Source organism: Sarcophilus harrisii, chromosome 5 (genome assembly GCF_902635505.1).
Source record: "Sarcophilus harrisii chromosome 5, mSarHar1.11, whole genome shotgun sequence".
Taxonomy (NCBI): Eukaryota; Metazoa; Chordata; class Mammalia; order Dasyuromorphia; family Dasyuridae; genus Sarcophilus; species Sarcophilus harrisii.
Window position 1 is genome coordinate 17680015 of NC_045430.1, and position 25199 is coordinate 17705213.

The window sequence follows — 25199 nt, forward strand, 5'->3', positions numbered from 1 at the left end:
TAACAATTGCCAAACCTCTTGTTCCAATTTTTCACCTCTTACCCCCCACCCTCCCTAAATGGCAGGATGACCAGTAGATGTTAAATATATTAAAATATAACTTAGATACACAATAAGTATACATGACCAAAACATTATTTTGCTGTACAAAAGAATCAGACTCTGAATTATTGTACAATTAGCTTGTGAAGGAAATCAAAGATGCAGGTGTGCATAAATATAGGGACTGGAATTCAATGTAATGGTTTTAGTCATCTCCCAGAGTTCTTTTTCTGGGCATAGCTAGTTCAGTTCATTACTGCTCCATTAGAAATGATTTGGTTGATCTCGTTGCTGAGGATGGCCTGATCCATCAGGACTGGTCATCATCTAGTATTGTTGTTGAAGTATATAATGATCTCCTGGTCCTGCTCATTTCACTTAGCATCAGTTAGTGTAAGTCTCTCAGGCCTTTCTGAAATCATCCTGTTGGTCATTTCTTACAGAACAGTAATATTCCATAATTTTCATATACCACAATTTATTCAGCCATTCTCCAACTGATGGACATCCATTCAGTTTCAGTTTCTAGCCACTACAAAAGGGCTGCCACAAACATTCGTGCACATACAGGTCCCTTTCCTTCTTTATAATCTCTTTGGGATATAATCCCAGTAGTAACACTGCTGGATCAAAGGTATGCACAGTTTGATAACTTTTTGAGCATAGTTCCAAACTACTCTCCAAAATGGTTGGATTGTTCACAACTCCACCAACAATGAATCAATGTCCCAGTTTTCCCACATCCCCTCAACAATCATCATTATTTTTCCTGTCATCTTAGCCAATCTGACAGGTGTGTAGTGGTATCTTAGAGTTGTCTTAATTTGCATTTCTCTGATTAATAATGACTTGGAGCATCTTTTCATATGACTAGAAATAGTTTCAATTTCTTCATCTGAGAATTGTCTGTTCATATCCTTTGACCATTTTTCAATTGGAGAATGGCTTGATTTTTTATAAATTTGAGTTAATTCTCTATATATTTTGGAAATGAGTTTGCCTGCACTATTTACTAAATGTATGGTATTGGACAAATAGCTTTCTGGTTCTCTCTGTCTCTCTCTCTCTCTGTCTCTCTCTCTCTCTCTGTCTCTCTGTCTCTCTCTCTCTCTCATTTCCTCCCTTTCTTCTCTTCTCTCTCCCTCTCTGACTTCAGCTTTCTGACAGGCAGGTTGTGACAAAAGAAAATAATATTTATATGTTTCTTTATTGGGGATGGGAGGGATGTTATCTTATGTTAAAACGGAAAGATCTCTGCCATTGGAATTCAAGATCCTGCCTTTGTCACTTATATTCTTCATAATTCTGTGCCAGTCTTGAGAATCATTCTCTCAGCCTCAATTTCTTCATCTGTAAGACAGGGGGATTAGAATAGGACATATCTAAGGCTCTTCTTGCTCTAAGTACTTCCTGTGTGTCAATCAATGGGCTAAACACTGGTAATACAGAAACTTAATCAACTGTGACATGTGCGTCACAAAGCGGGCCTGGAGTCAGGAAGATCTGAGTCAAATCCAACCCTAGACACTCCTTAGCTGTCTCATCCAAAGTATGTCATTTATGTGCTATTGCCTCGATTTCTTCAAGTGTAAAATGAAAACATAACATCGCCTACTTTTTCAATGAGATGAAGTTTATGAAATCAGCCTCCTGACTCTTCCATGAACAAGACCCTCCATCCCTTGACTCAGGCATTCACTCTGTCTGTTCCCTCATACCTGGAATGCTCTCTCTCCTCCCCTCTTAACTACTGACTTCCCTGGCTTACTTCAAGTTCTAATTAAAGTCCCATTTTTATGGGATGTCTTGTGTAATTTCAGTGCCTTCCCTCTGTTGATGATTTCTTTGCTTGCTTTGTATGTGTTTATTTGCATGTTTTCTCCCCAATTGGATTGTAAGCTCCTTGAGGACGGGAACAGTGTCTTGCCTTTTTTTTTAATTATCCCCCAACACAGTACCTGACACATAGTTGGTGCTTAATAATGTCTATTCCTTCCTTTCCCTATGAGTGAATCTGTGGTTTGATCAATATGAAGAGTTCCCAATGTGGAAATCCCCTTTCCCGCTATAGATCTGTAAAGGCATCTGCCATGTAATTTATGGTCTTGGCTGATTTCCTGGGGCAATATGAGTTTAAATTTTTTGTCCAGACCATAGAGTATTGCCAAAGACAGGTCTTAAACTAGGTCTTCCTGACGCTAAGGCCATACCTCTATGTATGATCCTATATTCTCATGTCTCATAAATGTGATATAGATATAAAATATATTACAGTGCTAATTGTATGACTAAAATAAAATAAAATAAAATAAATGACTAAAAGTAATGACTAAATTAATCTATGAACCTGTGCCCCTCGCAATATGGACTTACTACCCTTTTAATAAGATTTGTTAAACTGGAGAGGGAGAGAGAGATACCCAGACAGAGAGATAGAGAAAGAAACACACAGAGAGATAGAGTGAGAGAGACAGACAGACTGACAGAGACAGAGGAGGGACAGAGAGACACAGAGAGAGACAGTGACACACAGAGAGAGACTGACACACACACACAGAAAGAGACAGTGAGAGAGAGAGAGAAACTGAGAGAGAGAGAAAGAGAGAGAGAGAGAGATCATAACCTTGCATAAAATAATTTAAAAAAAAACTCACTGCTCAAGGCTAGAGACAGACATTACAATTCCACTTGAGAACTGGATTCTCCCTAAGTGATGTATTGGTCCTCACAGAGCATGTAAACAAAAGATGTGAGCAGGAGAGGGATGGACAGAGATGGTCAGCAAAGAAGAGACTTTTTTATGATAATTGAACTGTCTGTATTCTTGATCAGTTTGGAAACATGGATCTTTCCAATCATGTGGAATCCTCTGGTCCTAGAGCACAGGAATAGTCCTGGGGGAAAAGCACAGGATTTGGAGTCAGAGTTCAAATCTTAATTCTACTATTTACTCCCATTTCAAATTGCACAAGTCATTAAACTTAGCTGGGACTCAGTTTCCTCAACTGGGAAAAGGAAACTTATTGGACCAACAGTAATACCAAAAAGTCAGTAGATAGAGGGCTAGGTATAATTATATAATTATAATAATCAGGATAATTTGAGTTCATATCCCATCTCAGACACTTATTGACTACGTATCCCAAAGCTAGTCATCCAATGACATTCTGCCTCAGCTCAACTTTAAGTAGAAAGAAAAATGGCACCTACCTCACAGGATTGTTGTGAGGATCAGATCCCATACTTGAAGCTTATTCAGAAGACTGAAACCAGGGAGATCACCCTTGAACATTAGAGTTTAAAAAGACATTGGTCCATTTGTCATATTCAGGGAATCCCAGTTAGAAATCTCTGTCATTGTGTGGGTTCAATTCCATTTGGAAATCAAGATTGTGCCATAGAACACAAGGAGTCATGAGTTCAAATCCCACCTCAGATACTTACTAGTTGTGTGATTCTTGGGAAGTCACTTCACTTAACTTCTGTTTACCTCAGTTTCCTCATCTGTAAAATTGAGATAATAGCCCCACCTGACTGAGGAACAAATAAGATGATAATTTTATAGTACTTAATACAATGCCTGACATATAGAAGACAATATGGAGATGTTAGCTATTATTGTTACTATTTTACCCTGTTTACCTCAGTTTCCTCTGTAAAATGGGAATAATAATAATAGCACTTATCTCCCAGAGTTGAGGTGAAGATTAAGTAAGGTAATAACTATAAAGTGCTTAGCAGAGTACCTGACATATAGGAAACATTATAGAAATGGTGGCAGTGATGATTTTCATTGTTGTTGTGGATTATTTTTGTTTCTGGATTGAGAAAGGATATTGATGTTCCCAGAAGTAAGCAGAGAAACTTAAGAATCCTGAGGGCTCTATGAGTTTTGACTATGGAAACTAGAGTTAGCCTCGAGAAGAAAAGACATTAGTTGAGTGAAAAGAATGAGATGTGATAGCTACATTTATATTTTTCAAAAAGAATCTAACTTATTTTTTCTTGGCTTCAGACCAGGACTAGGAACAATAGGTGAAAATAGCCAAGGGGAAAAATGCTGGATTGGTCTAAGGAACTATCTCCTTAAAAGCGGTACAGTACAAAAATGGAATGTGCTGCTTCCACTTAAAGGGAAGTTGAAGAGGAGAGAGCTGAAGGTTGAAAGGGAATCAGAAAAATTTGGAACAATCACTGGGTAAAGAGTTTGATGAGCAAGAAAGATTGCCAAGCAGCGGTGGAAGCCCAGCAGGAGTCAAACGTTTGGAATTTGCTTTAGACCCAATCAACTAAATTGAGTGGCTTCCTTCCCCGTCAGTTCTCAGTGGCCTGAGCCTGGGAATAGGAGCAGTAGAAGCAGCCATGCTGGGGAGTTGCCAGCACTGTGGAGAAGTGAGAAAAATGTGACAAAGGACAAGAGGGAGAAGGGTTTTAGGTTTTCGAGACATCAAGGCATTGTGTCAAGAGTACTGGATTTTACTTCAGAAGACCAGTCTTCCGATTCTTACTTTATATTATTAACTAATTAAATTGTGTGACTTTGGACCAGGTGTTTACCTCCACTGTTCCTCAGTTTCCTCGTCATTAAAATTAGAGGGTTGGACCAGATGTCCCCAGAGTTCTCTTCCAGTTCTAAATCTGGGATGTTTTGAACACATTTGAATTGTAGATAATAATTCCAGGAAAAAATTAAGGTAGAAACAAAGCAGATGTTTGTTAAGGGGGGAAAAAGGAATCAGAAGTTCTCAACCCACCAGAGTGTGGCCCAAGTCAGATTAAAATATAAATGAAAAATACTTAACAAAATCAATAAAAATAAGTTGATAATATGAAAATGAAGGTTTCTAAGTTAATATGCAGCCCTCAGGGATCTGTAGTTTAGTGGCCCCCATTTTCTATTTGACATTAGTGACTATGGGTCTTTAAAGTGACTTTAAAGTGACTACAAACTCCCATTTCTGATTATGGTAGGCCTATCTTCCAGTTATATCAGGACTGAAAACTCAGTAGAATCAGTATCAGGACTATAGATTTAGAATAGAGAGGATCTTCCTGGTTCAAATACCTTATTTTATAGAAGAAGAAATTAAGGGTCCAGGAAATCCATATTATCCTGGGTAACAAATTTGAAGCCAGGTCTTTTGAATTTAAATCCAGCACAAACTCAGTTAAGAGACTATAGTTAAAGGATTCTGCAGGAGCTGAGATCTTAGCAATGGTGGAGGTCTCATATGAACTCAATCATGAAGGATGAACAGAATTTGAACAGAAAGATAAATGACATCATTCTTGGCAAGGGATTGACATGAGTCAAGAAAGAGGAGAAGGAAAATACAATAAATAACCCAAGGATAGTAAATAAATTAACTGGGGATTGTGTAAAAAACTAATGAGAAAATATTTGAAAGGCGGAGTGAAGCAAGATTCTAAAGAGTCTTGAATGTCAGATAGTGACACTGGACTTCTTTAGGGAGTTTGGGCAAGGAAGGATTAGCATGGAAGTTTTCTAAGCAAGAAAGGGACAATATAAAAGAGATTATTTTGGAATTCTGATAACATGTGCCAAATGGATTAGAGAAGGAAGATACTGATTTTAGAATTACCATAATAGGTTATATGAATCATAAAGAAATACTTCTATGGGACTCGGTTTCCCCATCTATAATAGAAAGGGATTGCACCAGATGCCTGCTATCTCCGATCCTCTGAGAAGTAACAACCATAGTCTCTCCTCTGCTTAGTCAGCATCTATTACTTGGTTGGTAATTGCCTAGCCTTGACATCAATTCTCAGCTCAGCCTCCAGAGGCTTCTGGATCTGGTATTGTCCTTTATAGTGTCAATTGACTATTCTATCTTTTTTTTTAGAGGGGAGTGGGTATATATCCCTCCCTCCATCAAAATGGAAGCTTCTATCCAAACTAGTGAGAATTCATTTTATAGAAAGATTTAATGAAACCCTCTTAGGAGTGTTTTACTGGAATCCATTTAAGTGAATCTGTTGAAAATGAATTATATCACTGCATTTCTCTCGTGAGCTAACTTTGCCATTATGCTCCCTTTTCTTCCACCCCCCCATATGGCAATTAATCCAAGAAGAAGGCATTTTAACATAATATTTTACTCAACCAGTTCTTCCACCCATCCCCCATCTCCTTCCTTCACTAGACGTTCCATTTCTTTCATAAATGGGATGGGTAGCTTTACCACAAAGCAGTGAGACTAATTTGTGCAAAGGATTTATAAGGAGAATATTGAATCAGCTGAAACTTCAGTAATACATGTAGAGTGTTCTAACCTAGAGGAAGGAAGGAAAAGACCAGTGAGGCTTGGGCCAGTTTGGATGGAATAAAGGGTAAGTAAAAGGTGATTATGGGAAATATAAGATAGGGAGGCAATAGCTTGTCCAGAACTTTGAATCTAAATCAGGCACGAGGAGGCACGAGGAAGCCACCAGATACTTCTGAACAGGTTTTTCCTATGAAACCAATAACCATCCTCTAGATTTCTTTTTGTGCGTTTTTTTTATCCAAAACATTTTGCACTCTGGAGAGCACCTAGAGCAGGGCAGCAAGGGGATGAGAGAATAGATAGGAAGATAAGCCGCTGCTCCAGTGTTCTTCACGATGTTGAAGGGGGAAGCATCCCCTCAGGAAGACTAACCCAGCCAATGATGTTTTTAAGCACATTGGATTTGGAGTCAAGAAGATGAGTTCAAATCCTGCCTCTGTGACTTCATGGCTCCATCAGAAAAAAAAATCATTAAAATCATTAGAACCCTTTGAAGTTCTGTTTCTTCATTTGTAAAAGGGGTTAATAATAGCCCCTGGCTCACTAGGCTCTAGTGTTGAGTTGAATTTACAATGCTTTATACATCTTAAAGCATTTCATAAATACCATCATTACTGTTACTATTTTGTTTAGTAGGCACTAAGTAAATATTTTCTGAATGACTGATTGTTAAAGTTGGGGTAGGACCATTTAACTAGCTTCCTCCCAGAACTATTGTGAGGAAAGCCTATTACAAAGGTTTAAAGTATCTTATAATGTTTTGTGAGGTACCTGATTTACAGTTGGTGCTTAATGAATGCCCATCTACTTGTTGCCTCCATGGATAGGCTTGATATTGTCAGCCTAACTCCCATTGATTCCCATGCATCTCTCTCTTCCCCACTCTTTTTTCAGGGGTAATCCTGTTGCTTCTGGATAAGCTACGTAAAATGAAGTGGGAGCAGATGTGGAGGCTGACTGCAGAGAGGGAGCTGATGAGCATGCTTTCGACCTCATTGGCTGACCAGGTGAGAGTAGACCAATTACTGGCAATGAACACCAAGGCTATTCTAATGTTTTGCTTTGAAGACTGAATTCATGGACTAATAGGAACTAAGATTTGAAATTGGAAGGCGTGTGTAGGGTGCATTATGAAGACTTTACACATTTGACCCACGTGACCTGGGGCATAACAGTCATTCTCAGGCTGGGTTTCCACATCTGTAAAATGAAGGAGTTAGAGGGGACCCCAAGAGCCACCTCATTTAGACATCTCATTTTATACATAAGAAAACTGAGACAGGTAAAGTGGGGTATTACAGACTAGATGGACTCTGAACTTTCTCCTAGCTCTAAGTCAAGATCCTAAAGTTCTATGATCAGCTTTTTAAAAAAAAAATTCTGTGACCATCTGTTTTCTTTTTAAATATTTTGTTTTTAATTACATATAATACCATTATAATAATTTTCACAGTTTAAAATATGTTATAAAACTGAAACAACTTTAATTCATTTTTTTACAATTTTGAGTTCTCTTTATTTCTTTTTCCTCATTGAGAAAGCATTCAATTTGAAAAGGGTTATACATGTTCAATCAGGCAAAACATATTCCCATATTAGTCATGTTGTGAAAGAAAACACAGAGATGAATAAGAATAAGAAGAATAAAGAATAATAAGAATAAAGAATAAGGGTTTTTAAAATAGATCTGCATGACTATTTAGGTATTTGCTTGAGACAAAGGGATATCTGAAACTTTCTTCTTACCATCCCCTTGATTTTGATCTTCCAAGGGTCTTGGACCACATAAAAGCATAACTCTAATGTTGTTGAGCTGCAGAAAGCAGAAGATTAGGAAATTAATGGAAATGTCATAAAGCCAGATTTTAGTTCAGCATTAGGAAAATTCATTAATTACATCTGTCCCCAACTGGAATGGTTTGGCTGGAGCACTGGGGAGGTCCCCCCTCTTTGGAGGTCTCTAAACTGAAATTACAGGAAGATTGGGGAGGGAGGATATGTTAAAGAGTATATTATTTTAGGGTGTGGATTGGATTGGTGAACATTTAGTTTGCTTCCAACTCTGAAATCACCAGTCTGCCTAGAACAACAAAGATCACAGCCCTCTTACACCTTACTTACAGCATTCTGTAGTTGAAGAAATTCTTCCCTCAGTGGATAGCAATGAGTCTCTCTGACCTCAGTAAGAAGGGCACCCAGCCGACAGGTGCACATATCCTTTCCTGGATCCACACGCAAATATTTAATTTCTCTGGTTCTCAATTCACCTATAAAATGAAGGGGCTGGACCAGATGACTTCCACCTCTAAGTCTATGAACTTTAGGAAATGTTCATTTGTGGATATTTATAAATTCACAATAACATGTTATTATATACATGTTACATAAATTGTTAAATGTATTGTGATTATAATTTACAATTACAATTGAATATAACAATATGTAAATAATATACATGTTAAAAATTAAATTGGGGATGAGGACTGAGAAATCATCCATAGTCACCACATTTAGTTGAATCCCAATGACTTGACTTTGTCTTGAAAACCCAGGGATTTAGATCTTCAGTTAGAAATGGAAAGTTTCTTCATTCATCTAAGACTCTGGAGGCATATGATTCACCTTCTGGTGCCACCTGTTAGAATTTATTTAATGAGTTTAGCCATAAGCTTGTGTCTTAGGGAAAAATCCCAAAGGGTTAAAACTTTCCTTGATATGTCTGAACTTGGTCACTAAATGGGAAATGTGTGCTCCCAGCTCCCTGTCCTCATGGAATCCTTAGTGTATCTATCACAAAACTCCCCAAAAGACCCAGAAATTTCTGCAGAGACTATTTCTGCACTTTAATGACCAATCAGTAATTGCCCTGAGCCATTCTTATTTCTTTAATGACCAATCAGTAATCATTTATTATATGTTTACCATGTTCTAGGCACTATGTTAAGGACTAATAATATAAAGACAAAGAACAGAATGATCCCCTATCTTTGGAAAGCTTAGATTGGAATATAAGAATTCAATGTACAATTATATACAGAATAGGAGTTTTCAGGCCTATTTCCCAAGATGAAAGGGGAGCTCAGTAACAGAGTAAGGCCTCTTTTTCTTCATTTAGCATTATTATATCCCTGGTTCTCAAATACTCTCATAAGGACAGGGTCTCAGAATTAGGCCATTTTAAAGACCTAGCCCATGGCTACCTCATAAAGGTTTTGTCATTATCATCATGATCTTTGCCTAGTGTTGGAAGATTGACTCTCAACCAATGAAGCTGTATGGAGATCACCTGTAAAGTATAAGGTATCAGTATACTCTTACATACACCATGGGCATCAAACTTAGCCCTGGGAAGGCTTCCTAGGGGTTACTGTCCCAAAGGAGAGACATAGATAAAAACTCAAAGATAGGGAAATACTTCAGTGCAACCAAACTCTTCCCCAAATCCTCAAAACCCAACGTATGTATTCTAAAAATCAGAGAAATGACAAGATTTCCCAAAAAAAGAGAAGCAAAACTGTGCTTCTCCTCTTCCCTAAATCCACCACTATATTTTACTCCTTTGCAGCTCAGCTGGAGCCCATTAGATGCTGCTCCATATAATAGGCTGACAGACTTATATCTCCCTGGTACCACTGTCTCTCTGCTACTACTGTTCCAGAAACTGGCAAGAGAAGTGAGGGGGAGTATAGCATAGTGGAGAGAACACAGTACTTCAAGTCAAGATTGGGTTTCAGGGCTACCACAGACATGTACTGAGTTAGTCATTAAATTTCTCTGTGCCTCAATTTCTCAGTTGTCAAATTGGAATGGCTTCTAAAATCCTGAAAGCTCTGAAGCTATGATCCTAAGATTTCACTTAACCTCCTGAGTCTTAATTTCCTTATCTAGAAAATGAGGGTACTGAACTAGATGAAGTCTAGTGACCTGTAAAGTTACTTGACATCTATGAACTCTTTAATTGTAAGCTCTTTAATGGCAGAAACTAATTTTTTCTATCCTTTCTTTATATCCTCAGCATGTAGCACCGTGCCTTATACATAGTAGGTGCTTAATCCATACTTATTGACTCAATTTTCTCATATATAAAATAGATGAATTGGACTGGATGAATCCAATTTGATGATCCTGATTTTACCCCTGGGGACCTCAATTATCTATCTCTAAGAAGCAGGGCTTGGATATGATGGCTTGTATTGTCTCTTTTGATTCTAAATCTGTAATTGAAAGTCTATTCTGGGGAGGCACAGTGATGAGATGGCTAAAATAATGGGCTGGACTTGACTGATTGTTGGCCTGGTTGTGTCTCCTAGGATATTTTCAATGCGGTCATCAAGCAAAATCCATTTCTGGTGTACCAGCTCCCCTGCTTCTGGAACGTCCAGCTGTCTGACCACACTCGTTCTGAACAGTGTTATCGGGATGTGTCTGATCTAAAGGTAGGGTGACTGTGGGCCACGATGGCAAAGGTTCCTTCTCTTCCTCCCCTAAACATTTCCCTGCAAGTAAAATGAAAGGTTTTCTAGTGAGAAAGCAAAGGAAGATAGAGGAGGCCTTCAGAGGGGATGAATGGACATACATCTGTGCAGCCAAAAGAGAGAAAAATCTGCTTTTCTTGCATTGTTTATTTTTCCTTTGTCATTCAGGAATCTTGATACCCTCCACCATCCCTTTGTAGCTTATGAGCACTAGGACTTCAAGGTCTTCTTTCCAATAGTGCTTCTTGATGTTTCTGCTCTGACGAGTCCCTGCTCATTCTTCTCCTGGGGTCTCCTAGAAATGAGGTGAACACACAGAGAAATCTTCTATATTAAAGAAGAGCATCATTACAAAGGTCTCATATAATTTAAACATGAAAATTAGATAGATGGATAGCTAAACAGACAAATGAGAGATTATGAATAGACAGATGGATAGGTTGATACATAGATAATAGATGGATAGATAGGTAAATTTGAACGTAGATTAATAAATGATGGATAGATAGATGTAGATGAATGATAGAGACAAATATGTAGACATCTAGATAAATAGACAGGATTTAAACTCAGTTCTTTGTAATACTAAATCCAGAAAGACAGACAGGATGATAGGAAGAGGGGAAGAAAGGAGAATGATAGGGACAGAGAGAGGGAGAAAGGAAGGGCAGGAGAGAAAGATAGAGAGAAAGAGATAATAGAGATATACTGAGGAAAGGAAAGAGAGAATGAAGGTAAGGAGGAGAGAGTGAGAGTGAGAGAGAAGAAGGAGAAGGAGAAAGATTAGAAGAACAAGAATAAGAACAAGATGAACAAGAACAAAAAGAAGAAGAGAAAGAAAAGGGAGAAGATGATGAAGAAGGAGGAGAAGAAGGAGAAGGAGAAAGAGAAGAAAGAGGAGGAAGAGGAAGAGGAGGAGGAGGAGACAATGAAGATAACAACAAGAGGAAAAGAGGGGACATATCATTCCCTATCTACCTGGCACTATGCTAAATAGGGGTAATTAAAAAAAAAATAAAACATGCAAGCCAATCTGTATTTGTAACAATCAGAGCAAATTCTCTTAGTTTATAATTATATCACATTTCACTATGGTGCAATGAACAGAATGCTGGACAGCAATTCACAATACTTGGTTCCAAATTCCACTCTACCAGTGTGTGATCTTATTCAAGCCACCACTTCTCTGATCTTTAGTTTTCTCACCTATCAATTGAAGGGTTGGGACTAGATGACTGATGTCCCTATGACCCACTGATTTATTATGTGACTGTAGAGCTAGGAGAGAGACCAACAAGCCAAACCTCTAAAGGCCAATGGAGGTTGTCACTTCACCAAAGTCACTAAAGTAGTAAGTGGAAGAACTAGGGTTCAAACTTCACATTCAATGTTCTCTCTCACTATACCATCTGCCTTTCTAACGTCTCATGAGTGCCCTTAGGCTGGAAAGTGAAATGTCCTGCCCCTAAACCCCACACAATATCAGCTTTTAGAACTCCCTCCACTTCCTACCAAGGTTTCAGAGTCATTTGGCAAGCATCCAAGAGAACCCCTGCAGACAAAATTCATTAGCCTTAGCGATTAAGTGAGAAAATGAGGAGAGGGCAAAGAGAGATGTAAAAAGGGCAGATTAAACCTCCTGGCAACAAGGTCTCTGAGGTTTTATCCCCTTGGATTTTATGATGATTCTAAACCCCCTATCACAGTATTATAAAAACCCTGTAATTCTGTCAGCACCTCTGACCCACTGACAGTGTCCCTGCAGGTTGTACACAGATGGGTTGATAGAAATCTCACCAAAGTGACCAAAATTAAAGGAGCAAAAGGTGCCTAATTCACATCCAGGCTCTCAGAAGGAAGGATTGGTATACCAGGAACATCAACCAGGAGTCTGATGGTTAATGTTTAACAACCAGCTCTCCTAAAAGACAGGCCTTTTTAAGTTTAATTGGCATAATTGATATTTCTTCCATCACTTTCTTAAGTCTAAACAATCAAAGTAAATAAATCAAAGTCTGATTTGTTGTGTTTGCTGATTTGTAAAGTGTAAATGCTCACACTACAAATTTAACAATCAAGTGATTGCCAGTTTAAGCTGGCTCAATCATATCCTTGACTGGAACCTAACCAAGAGTGAGTAGAAAGGAAAAAAAAAGATTTTTAGAAACAGATGTAAAAAGAACTTTAAGTCTTGGAAATAGAGAGTTAAAGGACTTGGTAGCATCATAAGAACTTAAAGAGAGAAGAACTCTAGATTTTGAGTCAGAGTTCTTGAATTCAAATCTCACACCTGCCCCTGACTAAACTGTGTCCCTTCCTCCCCCCCTTTCCTAAGTCTCCATTCCCTACTTTGTAAAAGGAGAGGGATGGACTGGTTAAGTAATTTTTTAGTTTATTTTTTTTTTATTTTTCAAGTAACAAGCTTTTAAAATTAATCTGTTCCTCCCACCATCCCTTCATTTTCCACTGAGCAAATTTTAAAAAGCAAAATAAAAACAAACTCTGACTTAATACGGAAATGCATAATTGGGCAAAATAAGTTTCCATATTAGCTATATCCATTAATATAGGGCCTTTTCTGCTTCTTAAATTCATACTCCTTCTCATGATTTAGCATTGCATTCATCAGAAGTCAGCAGTCTTTTGAAGTATTTGTTAGTTTTATTTGTGTGTCTATGTCTGTATCTGCATGTGTGTCTGTGTCTATGTCTGTGTCTATGTATAACATGGCCATCACTGTTTTAATTGTTCTCTCAACTCTGCTCTCATTGCTCCTCATTAATTCATAGAGTTCTTCTTAGTTTCCTCTGAGATGAGGGCTGGATAACTGCTTAGGCACTTTCCATCTCCATATCTGTGATCCTATAACCTTATTTTATTTATTAGGACAGTTCTATATCATGCAAATTAGTACAAAACTCATTGGAGAAACGACTTTCATTGGGATTCTTAGTGAGGCAAGAAAACAGAACAGTAGGCAGGTTTAGAGAAGCATTCAAAAGAACTGGAGAGATTTTAACAGAAAAATAGACTCGGGGGAAACATGATAGCTTTCTCTGGGTACACTAAGGGTTGTCACATGAAAGAGGAATTGAGCTCATGTCATCTTACCCCAGAAGGACAAACCAGAAGCAATGGATGGGAACTGCAAAGTGGACAATTTCAACTTGAGGTGAGGAAAAACTTCTCAGTAATTAAAACTGCCTCATAATGGAATGAGCTGTCTGGGTCTTAAAGCAAAAGGTCATTAGTCTAGGGTGTCATAACAGGACTTTATTTTGTATATGGATTGAAGGGGAGTAGCTAGGTATCAAAGTGGTTAGAGCACCTGGCCTAGAATCTGGAAGATCTGACTTCAAATCTGGACTCAGACACTTACTAGCTGTGTCACCTTGGATTTAGTCATTGTCCCAAAAAATTAGACATGACTGAAAATGATAAACAACTAATGTAAACTTTGGCAACTCAACTCTATCTCAATTTCCTCATCTATAAAATGAGTCAAAAAAAGAAATAGCAAACCATTCAAGCATCTCTACCAAGAAAACCTCAAATGGGTTACAAAGAATCAGACACAGAAATTACTGAACAGCAAAGTAGATCAAGTGGACGCTGAAGACCATTCCAACCTGAAAATTATGTGATTCTCTGAAAAATAAAACTGCAATCCATATGAAAATTGCTACATTCTCTTATGGCATCTCCAAAAAAGGAAACACCATTGGTCAAGTTTGGAAATTTTTTGAACATACCAATATTTCTATAACTTCTGAGGAAGATGAGGAGACAGGTAGTCTGTCACAGCCAACTGGAATGCAATGAAAAATGAAGCAAGAAACCCACTGAATAATGGGTCATGAAAGTGATGAATTGGGAGTTTGATTTGGGGAATATTAGGAAAGACGATGTGGATCGTAATTCTAGTTGAAGAGATCAAAAATCTAGCTTGACTCCCCAGATGTACTTTTATTTACCTTAGGTCTAATAAAAACCACATTTCTTTAAGCCCCAGGAATCCATGACTTCAATTTGTTTCACCTTTGATGTCCTTAGGAGAATTCTGAGGATTTCATCATCCCAATGCCCAAGGCTATGACCAGTCAACTTGAAGAAGGCTCATGTTTTTTGACCACTCTCTAATTCTAGTCACTCAGTCAATGGTCAACAAGCACCTACCATATCTGGGGCACTGTGCTAAGTGCTGGAAATCTAGTGAGAAGCATTCTTAGAGGAGAGTTCTCAAGACCTTGTGCAAATAGAATTTAAAGCTTTTGATCTTGAACAGCATTAAAGAGAGGTATCCAAAATGAGGAGAAGAGAGCAAGCATGTATTAAGCACCTACTATGTACCAGGCCCTATGCTAAGCACTTTACATATTAATTCTGAATGAGGGAGGGAAATTATGGCTAATGACATACTAATGATAGCTAATTATTGTATAATTTTTTTAAAAAAATAATCATGATATAACTATTATGTTTTATAATTATATATTATAATATAGTACAGCTAATCATACAATTATGGCTAAAGTTATTAGCTAATTATGCTGCCATCCTCTTTGTGATCCAAAAACATGTAGAGTATTGCATTCAGTGCCATGAGCCATGTTTCAGGAAGGAATTGACAAATTAAGGCACTACTAAGCAAATGACAACCAGGATAATAAAGGGTGTCAAATTCATGACATTTAAGGATTCATTCCAGTAATTGGACACATTTGCCCTGGAAAAAAAAAAAGGCATGGGAGTTCACAACAGCTATCTCTAAGGCATCTGAAGGATGGTCTTGTGAAAGAAAAAAAAGTGCTAGACTTGTTTTAATTGGCCCTGAGGATGGAAGCAGGACTAATGAATCGGGTTTTCAGAAATATAGAGTTGAGTTTGATATAAAAAGGAAAAAAAGCACTGAAAATACAAAACACTACTTTCCTAGTTGCCCCAAAGTAAGATGACAACTTGTTGAGAATCTGAGAGGGCATTCTTATTTGTGATTTGAATTTGACTAAGTGATCAAATTAGGATTTCTTCCAACTGAGAATCCTACTGTCTCCATTCTTTGCTTATGGATCCTTTTTAAAGTCTTAGAATCTAACTTTCCATTGTTATCCTCTGATCTGTCTCTCCTCACTAGACAATTCCTTTAACCCTTTGCTCAAAATTTCTGAAAATGGAGTCAATTGGGTTTCATACCTCAAAATATCATTCATTGTAGAAAAGCTCCCTAAATAATACATAAGATAGAGAAGCAAATGGGCAAGCAGAACTTGTCAATGCTGTATACTAAGCAATGTTGTGTTTATAACTTTGTTTTCGTTCATCATTTTCTATGAGTCTGACTCTTCGTCATTCCATTTGGAGTTTTCTTGGCAAAGATGTTGGTCAATTTTTTTTTTTGCTGAGCCAACTGGGGTTAAGTGACTTGCCCAGGGTCACACAGCCAGGAAGTGTTAAGTGTCTGAGGTCAGAGCTGAATTCAGATCCTCCTGACTTCAGGGCTGGTGCTTATCCACTATACCAACTAACTATCTGCTCCTGCAATTTTTATTGCTTTCTTCAGCTTTTTTTATACATGAGGAAACTGAGACAAAAAGGACTAAGTAACTTGTCCAGGATTATACTAGTTGTTGTTCATCATTTTTAGTTGTGCCTCATCCTTCATGACCCATTTGGACCTCTTGGCAAAAATACTGAAGTGGTTTGTCATTTATTTCCCCAGGTCATTTTACAGATGATGAAACTGAGGCAAGCAGTGTTAATTGACTAGTCCAGCTTCACACAGCTGTTAAGTATCTGAGGCCAGATTTGAACTCAGGTAGATGAGTATCTCTGAGTTTAGACCAGACTCTCTGGATACTATGATGCCAAAATTATTAGCAAATTAGATATAAAATTATAACTTCTCCTCTTCCCCCCCCTCATTTCTAATAATCTTCCCCATCATTATTTCTTTGGTGCTTTTCCTTTTTTGTTATAACCACAAAATGTTCACTTTTCCTGTATCTTTCCCAAGATCCCTTTACATTTATCCTTTTTTTATTTACCTCTTGCAGCCTTGGGGGGGGTCAGGGAGGGAATAAGGTCCCCTTCTGTCACTTACTGTATTGAGTCATGGTAGCAGAGTGATTAAAGCATTCAGTTAGGAATAAAAACCAACTTCAAATTTTTACTCTTCTTTGTACTCTGCGTGACCTTCTCTTGTCTGAGTCTTGGTCTCCTCATCTGTGAAATGTCTCACATGACCTCTCAGGTCCCTTCTAGCTGTAAATCTTTGCTTCTGTGCTCCCAGGCTCTAACTCACAGGTTTTAGGTATATATGCTAAGCATCACGAATTCTGATCATGTATCCTCTGGCCAAGAATTGCTCCAGTGTGAGTTCAGAATGGTCAGCACCCAGCTGTGGACAGCTCCCAGATGGGTCCCTCTTTGACTAGGTCTAGCCAATGACTAGAGAAGCTAGACAAATCACCTAGATGTGAATTCTAGACTAGGAAACCAAAAGTCAAGAGGAGCCTTTGGGTCCAGCTATCAGATCTCCTCTCTGGAGCCAGACATCCTGTAGCAACAGAAAGGGAGCAGTCTGTGAGCACAATCTAAGTAATTAGGCAGAGATTTGTGACAGGAGAACAAAACTGATATGATAATAATCACAGCCCATATTCATATAAATTGTACAATTTACCAACTGCTTTTCCCATAGCAATTCCTCGAAGCAGGTAGGATAAATATTATTCTTCGCATTTTAAAAATGAGGGAACTGATGCTCAGGATGTTGTCACACAGTCACTGTTCATAGACGTAGCTAGGGGGTGTCCAAGCCAAGAATCAAACACAAGACTCCCAAGTCCTCTTTTCCCTGTACAATATTATAGTTAGGTCGAGGTTTACTTTAGAAGAGCTGAACCAGGCAGGAGAGGATGGAGAAAGAATAAATTCTAAGTCAGTCGTCTACTGTCAACAGCTGGGGATCCAAATTGAATGGGGGTTGTGGGTAAAGGAGAAGAATGGAATATGGTGCCTTATATAATCAAGGGTTTCCACATCAAGGATGGTGACTAGGGGGTGGAAGCTAGCTGCATGAAACCCCAATCTTATGCTCACTACTGTGTATGGGCAGATTAACTTAATGGGACTATACTAAAGAGCCAGAGAAGAAATCTTATCTCAATTCTCCCCAGGTGGGTTGAGTAGCTGCTTAAAAGTATAGAATCTTATAATATAGAATTGAAAACAACCCTAAAAACACTCAGATGCAGTCATTTCATATTAAAGATGAAAAATTGAAGCCCAGAGAAGTGAAATATTATGAAAATAGAAAGACAGACTCCAAGTCAGGAGAAAGCTGTGTACAAATTTTGCCTTTGTCATTTATAATAGCTATGTGGCCCTGAGCACATCATTTACCAACCCTAATTAGCTCATTAACTAACCTCCCTAACCCTAATCTTTCTAACCTTCAATCTCTTCCTACTCTATAAAATGAAAACTACAATGCCTGTAGTATCTATATCTCGTGGAAGATGAGGGGAAAGCTCTTTCCAAATCTCAAAAATGTTAGAGACAGAGAGATGACAGTTGACAGAAGACAGACACATATAAGAGAGAAAGGGAAACAGAGAAAGAAATTATATGTACATATATACACATATATAATATAAAATATTTATAATATAAATATAAATGTATATTATATACATATAATATAATACATAGTTTCTATATATTATATATAATATAAATATGTAATTATATAAATATAATATAAATATATAATATATTTAACATATAATATAAAATATATAAAATGATATATAAATATAATGTAAATGTATATAATATAAAATATGTTTATATGTATAATCATTAATTTAAGTTTATATGTTTACATTAATTTATATATAAATTAATTGATACAAATGCATAAAATAAATATGTAAATATATATGTAAAATAAATATGTATGGTCATTATCACCATCTCACCAAAGGTAACTTAGCTAATGGGTATAGCTAGGGTTGGAATCCAGATCTTCTTTCTTCAAATATAATGTTTCTTCCACCTGTGTGTTACTGAGGCCAAAGACATAAACTGACCCAAAAGACCAATTTGGGACCAATTGGTGAATTTTTAACATTCAATAAAATGTCAGGAATCTCAGTTGGATTCTTGATGTCAAATCCAGTCCAATCCAATCCAACAAGCATTAAGCACGTACTATATCAAAAACACTATGGTGATTACTGTATAATCAATCAAACATTTATAAAGTACTTTTTTATGCCAGACTCTGCTAAACTCTGGGGATACAAAGAAAGACAAAATTACAAGTCTCTGCCCTTGAGGAGTTTCCAATCTAGTAGGGGAGATGATAGGAAAACAACTATGTATGTATAATATACATAGATTGGAAAGTAGTCTGAATGAAAAGGTATTAGCAGAAGAAAAGGAGAAATGGGCCAGGAAAATGCCTTCCATAGAATACCAGATTTTTTCCAAGTCTTAGAAGAAGCCAGGGGAACTAAGAAGCAGAGGCTAAGGAGCAGCACATGCTAAAAATGAGCAACAGCCATCACAAAGGCAGAGCTTGGGGAGACTCCTCATGAAGGAGGAAAAACAAGTAAGCCAGTGAGTGGATCATTGACTTTGTGAGGGAAGTAAAGGATAAAAAGATTGCCAAGGTAGGAAGGAGCCAGGCTTTCAACTGAAACAGAATTTCTAATTTATCTTGGAGGTAAGGAGGGGGTCTTTGGAATCTATTTAGTAGAGGTGAGGAAATCATTGGCCCACTATTTAGGAAAATTGCTATGGCTTCTGCAGGAGTGCATAAGGTTACAAAGAAAAAAATGAAAAAGAAGTTAATGTACTATGGGAGAATTGTATAAACATTGTGTGAAAAACATATAAACAATTAAATAAATTCAGGGTGTTTTGGGGGCACTAACAACTAAGAGGCATCAGGAGTATTCAGAAAGAGATAGCCCATGGGTTGATCCTTGATATAAGCTAGAAATTCTAAGATGCAAATATGGGGAAAGACATCCAGTCTAGGGATTCTTAAGATGCAGATTGAGGAAATACATCCAGTCCATGCTTGTGAGATGGCCTATAAAAAAATCACAGGAGTCAATGACAGACTATCAAGTTCAAAAAATAATGTCTAAAATATAGTGTATATGCAGAAAAACAATGTAGAGTAAGCAAAGAATTCTCAAGTGCAACCAGATTGTGAAGGGGCTCAAAGGCTAAGCTGCACAGTTTGGATTTTATCCCAGGTTGCATAGATAGGACTGGAATCCAGATCGTATGCAGGGATGATCAGTGAGGAGTCACCGATGGTTCTTTCTTAGGTAGAGTGACATGGTCAGAAACATGCTTTAGAAAAGTTACTTTGGCAGATGTATAGAGGATGACTTTAATCCTTCAACCAGCCAACCAACATTTATTTAACACCTATTTTGCTCTGGAACTATAGATTTTTGTTGTTCAGTCATTTTTCATTCAAATCCAACTTTCTGTGACTTCTTTTGTGTGTTGGGGGGTGGTATTTCTTGGCAAGAATACTGCAGTGGTTTTCCATTTCCTTTTCAGCAAAGATCCAAAAAAATCTATTTCTAGCTCCCAAGGACCTTATATTCTTTTGGGAGCAAAAACATTTATGCCAATAGTATACACTCCAGGCATAGGAGACATGCTGTACAAAAGCACTGAGAACTAAGAGGTGGATTGAGTTATGAGAAGACCCGGACAAGTGTGATACAGCACGAGTAAAAATGGATAAACCACAATCTGTACCTTTGGAATAAACACCCCATTAATGAGACCACAGACCTATTGGAGTATTTAAGATGAAAGAGAGAAGTAGATTAGAAACAGAAAAGGCTGGAGGCTGATATGGAATTTATGGTAATAGTCCAGACAAGAGGTGATAAAAAGCTGAAGTAGGGGGATAGTTGAGTAACTGATCATAAGACTATGGGGACCTGACATGAGATGCTTTGGCCATAGATCAGCAAAGAATTAAATATGGATTAAGAGAAAAGGGGAGGTGTCCACGTTGGCTCTAAATTTGGCAACCTGGATAATTGGAATACCTGACCACCACTGAACCTCTCTGTGACCTTAAGCAGGTTTTTTTGCCCCATCTTGTCCGTACCACCTGAATACCTCTATCGTATACCTTTAGAAGAACACAGCACTGATCCTTTAGGTAAAGTTAATGAAGTGCTTTGAGTCCATTGGCAAGGGGCAGCAGATGAGTAATTCCTCCCCTAACCTTTGTTCTGGCATTCACAAGGGAGCTACATAGGGACAGGGATCAATGAAGATTATTACTGTGTTTCCACTTCTTTCTTCCTTTCCTTCTGTAGGCGCTCTGCTGGGAATTCTTCACACATAATAGAATCCAGTTCAAATTGATTTTTTTTTCCATTTTAAAGCAACAACAACCCAAAGCATTAAACATGATGAATGATATCAAGTGTGGTTTGGTTCCTCTCCCTGGGCCATGCATGGTGCCTCCCTGCCCTTAGCTGTGACAAGGGCATTCATTTTCTGCAGTGCCATTCTTCCCTTTGTGACCCCCAGAAAATAACATCATCCAGGACGTTCCACTTGATCTAGCAAGAGGTGATGGAACAGGCCACTGATTCTTGGCAGTAACCTCTCTGTGCAAACACTCCAGGCAAGAGGACGAGAGGTTTGGATCCTTTAGGTTGTTTTCTTCTACCTTTTGGGTAATGAGGCATTTTTGTCTGGGAACAAATTCCAATTATGGCTGGACCAAGTAAATGGTGGTAGAAATGCCAGTGAAAAAAGATAATGGCTTATAGGGCCTAAACAGCAAACTGCAGCTCCAATGAGTCCTCCTTGCAAGATGCTCGGAGTAGTTATCAAGGACGCAGTGTCTATTTACATAGCTACAGTCTGGCGATTGTCAGCGATTGGAAAGGAAGTGGGAGGAATCACAGAATCACTGAATCTCAGAAGGAAAGGACAGAACCACAGGATTGGAGAATCAGAAAAAGCCTCAGCAGCCAGCCAGTTCAAGCCCTCCCAAAGTGGGATTCTTGGTATAACACACCAGACTCGTGGTTATCTAGCTTCAACTGGAAGTACTCCCTAGTGAAGATGTGATTTTCCTTGTGGATTTGGGTTCTTGTAGAATATCTATCTCCCCTTCCCCAGACACTCTTATGTACCATGCTGGGATGCAAGCTGTCTAAAACCTTCATCCCAGAAAACATTCAGAGTATGGAGAGAACAGTGAATCAGTGTTACCAGGTCAGCCATGGCCATATTTCTGTCACTGCCACCTGAATCCTGTCCTATTTTCTTGGGCACGTCAGTGTAAGAGGTCCTGGGACCCCAGCTAGGAAATACAAGTCCTTGACAGATTGAAACTTCTCGGAAAAAATGAAGAATAGTTCCTTTTGTTTTTTAACACAACCAGTGATGCTGGTGATGGTGATGATGGTAATGATGATGATGATGACAAATAGCTAACATTTATTTGGGGTGATTCAGTAGATAGAGTTCTGGACTTGAAATCACGTAGACCCATCTTTGTGAGTTCAAATCCAGCTTGATACTTACTAACTGTGGGACTCTGGACAAGTTATTCTATTGACCTCAGTTTCCACATCTGTAAAATGAGCTTGAGAAGGAAATGACAAACCACGCCAGTATCTTTGCCAAAAAAACCCTAAATGGCATCACAAAGAATTGGACACAATTGAAAAACAATCAAACAATAACAGAATGTTTATATGGCACTTTAAGGTTTGAAAAGTGTTTTACAGATATTTCATTTGTTTTTCACATGTATATGTGTCTTATGTATATAGACATTTCTAGATAGATAGACATTCCCGTTTTACAGATATAAAAACTGAGGCAAGCAAAAGTTAAGTACCTTGTTAAATCACACAATTACTAAGTGTCTGAGACTGTATTTGAACCTAAGTTTTCCTGTCTCCAAGATCAGCATTTTCTCCAGTTTCCCTAGTAATATTTATTATATGTCTATACATTATAAACATTTTCTTTAAGAAAAAATAATTAGGTCATGCTAGATGTGGAAAATACAAAACAATATCCTTCTAAAATGATATGCATTCCATTTTAGCTGATAGAAATTAATACATTACCTTTGTGGGATTTATTTCTGAATTAACTGCCAAAATATAATCGGAACACTGAGTTATTAAAGTGCCACATTAACACAAAAACAAAAGAAAATAGAGGGGAATCACATCATATACATTAAAAGCAAGTCCAATCTAACATATAAACCAATGACTACAAAAAAAAGAGAAGAGTGGCTCACAGGATGGAAAGATAGCATCAGAACTTGGAAGCAATGAGTTCATGCTCTGTATCTGATACAGACTACATGGGCTTTGGCAATTCTCTTCACCTTTCAATGCCTAAATCAACACCCTAAGAGTAAATGGTGACAAAAGGTGGATTTTCTTCTATAGGAACTCTCCTTACCAGTGAAATATTAGGTCCAGTCAATACTTTTTCCTCCCTTCCTGCCTCTCCTCCAAAACATGATGCCAAAAAATTGAAATTAAATAAAGAAAATTATAATGACACTGATTGAAAAAAATGATATAAATCAGTCGTCTCAGTGAAAAGGCCATAAAGACATTGAAACTCTTAGTCAACACAATCTATTTGTCATACAGAGAGCTATAGCTGCCAAGGGCAAGAACAGTTTACACTGGTATTGTTAAAAGGGTTACCTAAATCATACAGAGATGAATGATGGAAGATGATGAGAAGTAGCACCCCATGAAACAAGAACATAGAACAGAGGAAGGGAACACTTAGTGAGAGGCCCAGCTAAACATCATCATCCAGCAGGCATATAAGGATAAAATGGAAGTAGGGGAACAAACAGATAAAATATGGAAGAGGTCTGTAAAAAACATAAAATCTTTTCACATCAAGGACATTGAATCACCCCCATTTGAGAACTAACATGATAATTCCAGATATGCTTCTTAAAACAGCAATTTTTAAAAAGATGAAAAAAATCAGCTGGTACAGATTAAGTGTATATAGAATGGTATTCTTAAAGCAAAGTAATTTTGGAGATGATGAGGGTCCAATTTTCAATGTGTCTGAAGGATACCTCACCCATACATCAACTCCCACTTCCAACTCCACCTCAAAAACTAATATCAAGAACTACCAATACATGTGCCTACTTTCTCCATCTGCGTATCATTTTTCTTAAAATAAGAAATTTTGTAGAATGAGCTACATCAAGGGATCCTTGATATGATTATTAGAAGTGAATGGATAAGTTTTAATAAGTCGTGTTCTACAATAAATCTCATCATGTACAGAATTTGAGATCACATTTTGCTTTTTACTAATCAACTTTTAAAAAGAATTTGATCTAATACGATCAAATACTACATTGAAAACTTGTATATGTCAGAATCATGCATGATTTCTTTAAAGATATCATTGAGATAGCCTTGTTCATTGACCTTCTGATCCTTAATGTCACACAGCACATAAAGCAGGGAGACCTTCTTTCCAAAGGCATTCATCAGCATCTGGATTTCTAAAGGAGATCCAGCATTAAGTTCAAGAACAAATTACCTATAATGATGATGAAATCCTCCAAAAGCCTCTTTTTGAATGATTCTACTGATTGCAACTAGACTGTAGACTTTTGTGATGGTATTTATGACCACTCAAAAGAGTTTTGACTAACTATACAATTAAAAACAAAAGGAAAAAAAGATCCATCTGTTGTTCAGATTTTGGTCTGCAGTTGAATGGCTAACCTATGAAAGTTTGCTCATCACTGTCTATCTGCAGAAATGTCTATAGCTGTGTTTATATTAAGATGGATGAGAGAGATTTGAATAGAGAAATGCATAGATAGATATAGATGAATGTTAATGTAGCTAATAAGTAGAGATCCTAGATAAAGGTGACTAATGGAATATAGACTATAAAAGATGGGTAGAAAAATATGAGCAGATAAATGGACAGAGAGATAGGAAATTAGATGAATGGATGGATAGATAGCTAAATGGATGGATGGATGGATGGAGACAGATTCCTTGGGAAGGCACTGCAAAGAGCAATATCTCTTCCTGAAACTGAATGATAATGAGAGAAGTAGTTATATCACATTTCAGAAATTATAAAGTTTTTTTTTGATGATCCCAGCTTTTGCTTGAAATATACAATTTTTTTAATCATCAGTGTTTTATTTTTCTGGTGAAGTTGTATGACTAAAAAACATAAAATGCTACAATCTCCAAACAATTCAAGTTCAGGATCACTAAAATAGCAATGGAAAGGCTCACAATAGGGAGAAAAAGACTGCAACACATTAAAAACAAGTAATGGCACAGAAGTGGAG

The 25199-nt window shown here is 37.5% G+C and overlaps 1 protein-coding gene across 1 annotated transcript in view; it reads left to right on the forward strand.

The window, feature by feature from the left end:
* Nucleotides 1-25199, forward strand: part of LARGE1 (LARGE xylosyl- and glucuronyltransferase 1) — a 566453-nt gene that overhangs the window by 471658 nt on the left and 69596 nt on the right. The window contains exons 8-9 of the mRNA XM_003771101.4: nucleotides 7227-7339; nucleotides 10643-10768. Of these exons, the coding sequence (XP_003771149.1) occupies nucleotides 7227-7339; nucleotides 10643-10768 (239 nt within the window). The remainder of the gene's footprint in view (nucleotides 1-7226; nucleotides 7340-10642; nucleotides 10769-25199) is intronic.